Source organism: Anopheles ziemanni, chromosome 3 (assembly GCF_943734765.1).
Source record: "Anopheles ziemanni chromosome 3, idAnoZiCoDA_A2_x.2, whole genome shotgun sequence".
Taxonomy (NCBI): Eukaryota; Metazoa; Arthropoda; class Insecta; order Diptera; family Culicidae; genus Anopheles; species Anopheles ziemanni.
In genome coordinates, this window is record NC_080706.1 from 86,491,699 (window position 1) to 86,501,172 (window position 9,474).

Here is a 9,474-nt window from a genome sequence, read left to right on the forward strand (position 1 = left end):
CTCAATGTCTCGTTCCTTTAGCCATTCCATGCTATGTTCATTTTCATGTCTACTCCTGATTCCATTTTACCTTTAACTTTTCTAATTAATTCAGTTCGTTGTTAGCCCAAAAGAAATTGGTTCTGTTATCGCTGTATTCGTGCGATACCGTCCCTCGTTTTGCCTGAATGTTAACAAAACTCAGTAAAAACGAGTAGGATCCTTAGTTTTCCGCTAGTTCAAGAGGATCTGCTCGAGGCCGCATGCAAGTAAATACACCACACCCCGTATTGTTTTTCGTTGAGCGCGATTACATCGAACGGACCGAAGTAGTCTACTATGGCGTGCGTGAACCGAAAAACGGGAGTGTTGATTCTGCATTCTGGCAACGGAGCCATTAATGGAGGAATCCATCTAAACGCTACGTATAGTTTGACCACGTCATTCGGGTAGACGTCCATTTGTGTCTTTAAAGAGGGGGTCAGCAAAATGAAGATTCAAATTTTTCAATAATTAATTAAAAAATAATTCAGGAAGCTCCCTTGAACATTTTTTGTTCGACTTTTTCTGTCGTATTTGCATTATTGATCGTAAAATTTCTTAGTCTCGTGAGTCTCACCCAAAATCCGGCGGCAATAGTTCCTTTGCATCCAAAATGGCTACGTTCGAGGAGAATTTCAATACCTATTGCTATATGAAATAAAGCACGCAAAACTGAAAAAATCAAGATCAAGTAGTAATTAAAACAATCATTAATAGTAACAAACCAAAAATGTTTATGCTGAAAAACATAAAAAATTAAAGGAAAATAAGTATGAATATGTTTTAAAAAGTGTAACGATAAAATTTCTAACATTTCATCTTTACCACTTTTGTATATCAAAGTTTCTTTTACATCTTATTTTATTTCATAATTGTCTTCTACTGAGGAAGCAACCATTGTGTAGGATATTTTATTGTCAGCGTTTTGTTGCCCATATATCAGCCACCCTAATCTGGTTTGCATAGCGATGGGTTCTCCTAATCGTCCACTCCGGTGGTTTCGCCCCAGTAATAACTGGGCATTGTTTAAGCCAATTGACAACGTTGGACGAATCTCACCGAAGCTCTGAATTGGCAATCCCTGTAAATGAGTGTACCTTTCGGATAGACTTTCATAGTCTAAAGATTGGCAAGGTAGACTCAAGTTTCGAACGGTTCTTACGTCCTGCAGTTGGTAGTATTTTTTATATGAACCTCGTATCTTTAGAGACACCTGTTGACTTTCGGCGTTTTTCATAGTGAGCTCTTGCGTCCATTTCAAACTAAGGGGAACCTTTTTACCCTTTAGTTTCAATTGCTCAGCGATCGTTTCTTCCATCAACGTTAAGCATGATCCTGGTGTTAAGAAGGCGTAGGTTTGGACTTTATGGATTCCGTTAGCTAATGTTACCGGTAGGATTTGAAACGTTGCTTCAGTTGTCGTCACCTCGCTATTATTTACTGGTGCCGGTTGCTCTTCTTTGATTACGTCATTGGGCACGTGCAGCATTCGGTGATGCTGACCTTTGCACCCGTTAGTGTTGCATGTTACCCTTTCATTGCAATATTCTTTTATATGGCCTCTTGACAAACACCCGTAGCATAGTCCTTTACCCGTAACCGTTGTATTCCTTTCTGTTGGTGTTTGTTTTTTGAATATTTTGCATTTAGTTATGTGATGCGCTTGTTTGCAGAGCGAACAGGATTCATTATCGGGCTCGCGTTGCAGGTTTTTGATTGCCTGTTGATGAAATAGTATTTCGGCATATGGTTTTAGCCAACGTGCCAAGTCATCAAGCTTTGTAAGATGTTTCGCCGGTGTTTCAGCTCGCATTTTTATTATATATCTTGCAATTTTCAATCGAAATGAGTATGGAAGCTTACCAATTAATTCTCTTACTAGACGATGATCATTCAAATATGTCGGTTTGTCCATAAGGTGAATATTTCTAATCAAGGTTTCTAGCGCCTCGCTCATCTTTATTACTATGTTTCGCGATTTGTTTTTCAATCTTTGAAGATCGCTTACACACTCCATGTATATCATTTCTGGATCCCCGAACTCCCTCTCCAGAATAGACATTATTTCCTTTACATTCCGAGAATCCTTCATTAGTTGATGTACACATCTGAGAGCTGGGCCGAATAGAGCTCGATTTAACCTTTTTAGGTTCTCTAAATCAGAAACGGCTCCCTCCTTAGTAGTGATATCATAGGTCTGTTTGAAAATCGGCCATTTCTTGGGGTTGCCACCGAATTTCGGTAATTGCGCTAGCACTTGTCTTGGAATAAAACCCTGAGCTTCAAGCAAACCCTTAAGGAGTGTGAACTCCTGTACCTCGAGCCTCTTCGTTTCGCATTTTCGCTCGTGGCATTTTGGACAGTCCCATTCTTCCTTATCCGTTGGTTTGCGAGTCGTTTCCACGCAACTTAAGTGAAACAATCTCTCGCACTCACAGCAAGATACCATTGCGGAATCCTCCGCATCTTCCTCCAGACAGAGGCGACAATTGCCGTTCGGGTTAACCGTGAAACCAGTGAAAGGCATGATTCTTCCTTTTATTTGACCCTTAACGCCGGTCGTTGTTGACCACGCTTCACGGGAATTTCTTTTCGCAGCCTTCCTATTTATTCTAGGAACCTAATGTGGTCCTTTTTGGTGCCCTTCTAGACGCTTAATTTCTCTTTACGTTGTTTGTGATGGGATTGACGGAGCTGATAATAAGATTCACTTACCAACCTTTCAAATTCTGGTGAATTTGAAATAACTCCAGTCCCAGGTGGTTCTTCACCGTCTTCCTTCGGTTGGTTGGCCTTTCGTGAATGATTCAGTTATCGCCTCGTTCCTGCTCCGTGATTTCACTTGCACTTAGTGTTTGTTCTACTAAACTTACTGGTTTATTTTCACACACTGTATACTGTGTTGCGGCTTGAGTTTGTTACGCACGGATTGCACTGATCTTCGGAGCTACTTGAGGTCCCTTACAGGATTTTTCCTGATATTCAACGCCGCATGGCGTCACTAATTGCTTGCATCTGAGAGATTTCTACGATCAAGACCTTTCGACCGTTTCTAGGGGCTCACGATTTGTTGAGGCTGTCAAGCGTCAACTGGTCTAAGTTTCACTCAACTGCTGCTATTCCATACAGACGCTTCAGCCGCCGTGTCCTGTTGCCAATTTGGCAGTGGTGCGGTACAATTACTGAATTGGCGACGGGACTGAAGGTTCGGACCGATCTCAGCTGAGGTCGGCGTCCAAGGAATAAATTCCCTGGTATCGTTTATACAACCCGGTCACCAAGAGATTACTCTTTCCTTTACGCACTTTTTCACTTCACGATGCTCACGAACTTCACTGTACTGCGCTCGCTTACAAACCCTTTTAACCCACAGCTGCCTATTTGTCGGATGTCACCTTAACTCACCGTATCAGTTAATTTTCAGTGAGCACGTCTGTTCTTCATGCGACAGGATACCTTTTCACTACAGCTGTTCTTCAGGCGACAGCACACCTTTTCACTGTAGCTGTACAGCTACAAAGCAAACCCTTCGGTTTCGAAAGATAGAATTTAACCAGGACTTAGAATTTTCTCAACAAAAACAGTTATACGCAGAAACTACGCGAAAAAATCACAAGTCCCTTAAAGGAAAACCTTAAGATCGGTTCAGTTCCGTTCCGATCAGGCCGAAGACGGAAGAAACACGATGATGAGGTGTTAGTCAAAGGGAAGCTCAAAGAGATTATGCTGGAATTGAAATAATTGCCGGAAACTTCTTTTCCACACAAAAGTCGAAATGATAATGTCTGCTATATATTGTTGGATTGATTTTTATAGAGACTTTGAGCCTTTCGGCTACATTCGCCTCTTTCTAATGTCTGCTATATTCAAATTTTTGACTGTTTATACTGCTTATATACTAATTTGTTCCTATCTTCTAATGGACGTAAGCGAGAGAGAGAGTGTTAGGAACGGACGATAGGTTTCGTCCCATTCGTTAAGAAGAAAAAACTATCCGCAAGCGAACGAGCTGAAGAAAGAACAGAGAGCGACGAAAATTGACAAGTCTATTCTGCGTTAGGACAAAGCGAAGGTCGCGAGAATAGGAAGAAACAGCGATTACCGCTGTTGCTGCACCAACGGAGTGCGCCTCCAGGAGAACTGGAAAGGGGTACAATGCGTTTGGTACCGAGAACTTTAGGAGTAATGTGTAGGAGTAATAAACGTACGATGCACTCCAGCCAACGTATGCATGCAGTTGGTACGCATGTTATGATAAAAAAGGGAAGCATCGACCACTCAGAAGAACCCGGGCAACGACGCGACGATTGAAATGCGTGACCAAAATTGGAGCAATGTAACCGGCTACTTTCGGAGCTCTATCTAGCTCGCGTTCATTAGAGGATAGGAATCAAAGTAGTAGATAAACGATTAAAATTTTTCATAAAGCAGATATTTTCATCTCGGCACTTGAGGGGAAAGGACGAACGATCTTTATTTCGCCACTCCAACATTCTTACGCTTGAGTCTTCTACGTTAGCGACATGTCGCGCTGTGGACCGGTTTCATCGTAAGTCTCTTAAAGAACTTAGCGAAAACCTCGAATTCTTCTCTCCGGCGTCGGCACAGTCACGGCCCGGACGGAACTTTGAAACTTCAACAAGTTCTAACCCTTCCCAATGGGATTTCCCTTGTTTCCAAAGAGTTAAGGAAAATTCGTAGGAATTACTCTCCGTTCGCGGCGTATCGCTCTGCGGATTCCCGATTCGCCTTAACTCTAGGTTGAAAGTATCAAGCGTAGTTTTCTCCGGCGTCGGCCAGTCACGGCCCGGACGGAACACTTTGATACCAAAACCATCGAACTGCCAAGTGTCCAATAGGAAATTCTAACGTGTTATCTTCGCGCCCGGTCGGATAACCGGCTCGTTACATAGAGGATCTCGCTCTAGAATACAAGATTTTCTATACATAGGAAGGTTATCCAACGTTCGATCTTCGTTACGCGATCTTTCTATCTTTCCTTGTGAGAAAACGCGACCCTGCATGGGCATCTGGATGTTGTCTATTTACTCGAGTTTTCCTAGCATCCTCGCGAGAGTCCCAGTGGAGTAAAATTTACGATCTTAACCTGATCTCGCTTTCGTTCGTTCGCATCGTTGCATGGGTCCTTTCAGGCGTTCTGGTTTGCTTATCGCTCCCACGCATTGCCTCTTGGTGCCGATGCGTCGTGTCCTTATTGTGTTTATTTAGGATCACGACCGCGAACGTTACCGGTATTTACATGTAAATTTTTCTCGCCGTTTCTTTCTATTCTCGCGTCCTTCGCAAATGAGGCTTAATGTTTACGAGTGGATTCATACTTACTATGTACGCGTCTGGAAATCGACAATTTTTATGATTTCTCTTCGATCATAAAAAAGAAAAAATGTGTTTCCGTTGTGACTTCTCTTTCTCGTCCTAACCTTTTTTGTCTTTTGAAGAAAGAGTTTGTCCCGCGTCTTTTCCCATGTTCTATGCTTCCTTGTATGGTCAAAGCGAAATTCATATCACGAACAAAACATATCGTCCGTCCGTAACATTGAGGGTTTGCGTTTCTCAACGTTCTTGACGGTGGGTGAAGATATTTTTTTTTCTAGCAGATCAGGAGCGTCGATAGACCCTGAGACTAGTTTCTAAGAGACATTGTGTCAATTTTGTAAGTAAGAGACATTTTGTTAATTTCCTCCTGTTTTCGAGAGAATCGAGTTCAAATAACAGACAGCCTGGCAAACGATAATACAAGACACGTGTGGCCGTTTTCTGAATATTTTCCAGTGTTTTAAATCACGTGATTGAACTGGTGTCCATACAATGCACACAAACTCAAGATTCGGTCTTACCAACGAACAATACAGAGAATTGAACGTAAACGGACATTTAAAGCTCCTAGAAACACAAACAAAAAATCCTGATTGTTGAAGCGCTTTGGCAATCGTGAAGTTAAAATGGTCAGAGAGCGCCATTATAATATCTAGCAGAATACCAAGGTCCCTGACTACCTCCGATCGTGGGATCGGGGAATCTTCAGCGTAATAATTAAATTTGGTTGTCACTTTTTAAGTTTGGCACTTTTTAACATTAAGCACTGAACCGGGTGAGTCCTGAAGACGAAGAAGGCGTCATTTCGTCGCGTCAGACACAAACATTTTTAAATAATCAGCGAATAGTACACAAATCAATGGTCCGCGAATACTCCCTTAAGGAACTCCACCAGCAGAATGGAGACCCGAGGCTTGAACCAGGGAATGCTCCGATCTACACTGGACAAGGCCACCATGAACACCATACCTCGTCAATTTTTCAAGTAGTAGAGTATGGTTGACAGAGTCAGCCTGGAAGACCGTCTAAAGAGCGTCAAACTGACCGGCATTGTCGAGAGACTAATAACAGAGTTTAGGAAGCACATGATATCGATTGATCTGTTTGGCATAAAACCATGTTGAATACGAGACATCGTGAGTCGAAATGCTCGTTGAAGAATAACTATTGGCTACGTTGTGGGTAACTGCAGACTACAATAGCTAGAGGTCCCTGCACTATTGTTTATACGAATGCATTAACATAAAAATTCATTTCGTAATAAACCAGATTAAATTATGACAACTGAACCAAGAAAAGTATCTCATGAAACTTACTTTCCCGGTAAGTAAAAGTTATCCTACCAAAGGAAATGAGTAAAAAAAATTTTCTGGTAGCGTGTTTCCCATCACTTGCATTAAGATAGTTTCAACATAAACATTAGACAAGTTTTAGGTATTTGTGATATAATGCATTATTTTTGTTTAACAGTTCAAAAGATATTTGCTAAGACACAATAAATAGTCTGTATTTCGCTACTGCTGGTGTTGATTGATTGACGCCCAGGAACATAAGTTATTCAGCCTGCGCACCGACTAGTCAATATTCATACATATCACGTCATGAAGTTCGGTTATTTTGACGTGATGTATGAAAATGATCAGCTCGATGAGATCCGACTAATTTGATCAAGGCAGATTGACCTCTCGCGCCCAAACGGTTCTTGCTTAAAGCTAAATTATCAGTCTGAAAAGAATCTTAACAATCTATAACAGGGGTCGGCATACATTTCCTAAAAAGCGCTAAAACTTTTTAAACATTTTCACACTTTTGTTCATTGAATTTTGATATTGTTTTTCAACATATACCACGAACAACAATTTTAATCTTTAATTTTGAGAAGAAAACAAACCTGACATCGTGAAAAAGTTGAGATGTGTTTTTGGTATAAAGCACTTAAATTTTCTTACGGGCCACATGAAATCAGTTGGCTGGCCGGATTTGACCCGTGGGCCGGACTTTGCCGACCCCTGATCTATAATATGCCAAATTCATACGTTAGGTTCAAACATTTGCTTGTGCATTCCAAGCAAGAGTTTGGGGAGTGCGTTTGGACATTCCAAGCAAGAATCACAAATTTTAGACATTTGCTGGTCAGCCAAATCATTCGTGAGATACGGAATGGTCCAGAAAGTGCCTGCGCCTCTTGAATTTCTTCCCACAAATCGTGCAGCCGTACGGTCGTTCTTCCGTATGCTTAAGCAAGTGATCGTCCAGATGATGCCTGCGTAGAAATAAAACACATTCTTCCTGTAAGAAATTGTTTGCACGAGTTATGCATCCTTGCGCCCTTTACTTACTTCATGGGGAACATTTTACCGCACTGCTTGCACTGAAACTCCCGTTCCCGGTGGGCCAAACGGATGTGCTGCTTCTGCTGGGATGCTGTATAGAACGTGCTGGGACATTCCTCGCAACAGTACTTCCGCTCACCGAGGTGTTTTGCCTCGTGGTAGCGCAGCGAGGACCGATCGCAGAAACGCTGGTAGCAGTACTGACAGAAGTACTTTCGGATGCCACGGTGGATGTTCAGGTGCTTTCGCAGACTCGTGTCGTAGGTGAACTGCTTGTCACAATACTCGCAGGTGTACTTTTTCGTGTCCGAGTGTACCGGCATGTGTTTGCTGAGCTGGGACACAAGTTTCCCACAAACTGGACACTTCTTTTTCGACCGTCCACCTTTACTATTTCCGTTGCTTATATGCGTAGGTTCCTGATGGTTAGTTTCTAGTCCGTTTTTCTGTACGGTTGTTGCATCTTCTTGCTCCTTCTCTTGCTGAGTAGTTTCAACTTCCAGCTTCTTCTCAACCCGGCAGTCACTTCCGGTAGAATCTTGCACGTCATCTTCACATCTCAAGGCAACGTACTCTTCTGTGACTTTCGCTTCCGTCTTCATCTCATCACACGGCGATGTTCCGATGTACCCAACATCCGATAGGGCTTCGGCCAAGATGCGATAGGATTCGACTGCTTTAGCTTCAAACTTTGCATACTCAACCATTATCCGACAGCAATGTTCGCAGACTGCGTTTGGAAGGCCATCGTTTTCGTCTACCTGGAAGGAAAAACACTATTAAAGCGTTCCTCAAGAAAGGTATACAAGTATGTTCATCTAGTATACAGTTTTGGATGTCTTGTTCAAAAGGCAGAACATGTTCATCTAACGTTAGGCTATCGCTATGCAACCTAGTAAAGAATTGCGTACCTTCAGCAGCAATAAATCGATTGCTTCCATTAAGAAATCGTTGATGAATGATTCGACGAACAGGGGAACACATTGCTCCTTAGAGAGACAAAATCGACACACATCCTCGATTGTTATTTGCGTTAGAACTTCGCCGGCCATACTCTTTGAGAACAACAGATGGTGAAGTAAACAGATTGGTTTGTTATTACGTCCTTTCATGTTTGTTTATGTTTTGATGTATGCTCTCCGTTTCACATCAGAACAGTGCTGCCAGCGAAGAAGGTGAGAAACTTACACTGCGTTCGCACCTGTAGTACACCGAAATTCAAATGGACCGGTGTCTTGACTGAGATTTTTATTACTTTATGAAACGTTCAAGCAAGGAGAACCGTGCTGCACTTTCCTACCAAAGGTGTACACTTCAACCAAAAAACCACATTGCCAAGTATTTTTTGGGTAATCATTTACACCTCGTAACCTATCAAAAGTGTATTTTAGGTAGGCTTTTTTGACATGTACACCTCGTATCCTACCAAAGGTGTATTTTTGGTGGGCACTGGTGTTTCGAGAAGAACTAGCTTTCAAGCCTTTGTTTGTGGTGCTGCACGTACATTAAAAGAACCTGCCACGATTCGTGTCTGCAGTACTTCCGTCCTCTCTGACAGCACGAACCAGAGGTACTCGCGGAAGATTTATGGATGTTTCACCGGATATAAATTGAAATAATAAAACAAACTAAAATATTTTTCTGCATAAAAATAATTATTTTGGAAAGTAAAGATATCTTGAACTCAGCTCATATAAAACTAATGCTAATGGGTAATCGTTTTATGCCACACATAGTCAGAAACTATGTGCTATAAACGCATAGTCAGGCTGTCAAAATGATT

General features: G+C 42.0%; 1 protein-coding gene across 1 annotated transcript; it reads right to left on the reverse strand.

The window, feature by feature from the left end:
* Nucleotides 1-7,486: 7,486 nt before the first annotated feature.
* Nucleotides 7,487-8,743, reverse strand: LOC131285708 (gastrula zinc finger protein XlCGF28.1-like). Its single transcript, XM_058314563.1, has 3 exons — nucleotides 8,603-8,743; nucleotides 7,698-8,452; nucleotides 7,487-7,621 (listed from the first exon to the last, which is right to left on the reverse strand). Exons 1-3 carry the CDS (start codon nucleotides 8,741-8,743, stop codon nucleotides 7,501-7,503), a joined length of 1,017 nt encoding a protein of 338 aa, XP_058170546.1. The 3' UTR covers nucleotides 7,487-7,500.
* Nucleotides 8,744-9,474: the final 731 nt, after the last annotated feature.

Bases quoted from the DNA above. Each gene is read 5' to 3' on its own strand.
- LOC131285708 (XM_058314563.1), bottom strand. From the start codon at position 8,743: ATGGCCGGCGAAGTTCTAACGCAAATAACAATCGAGGATGTGTGTCGA. The intron at 8,453-8,602 runs GTACGCAATTCT...TTTTCCTTCCAG, and splicing joins TCGATTTATTGCTGCTGAAG to GTAGACGAAAACGATGGCCT. The intron at 7,622-7,697 runs GTAAGTAAAGGG...ATTTCTACGCAG, and splicing joins GGTAAAATGTTCCCCATGAA to GCATCATCTGGACGATCACT.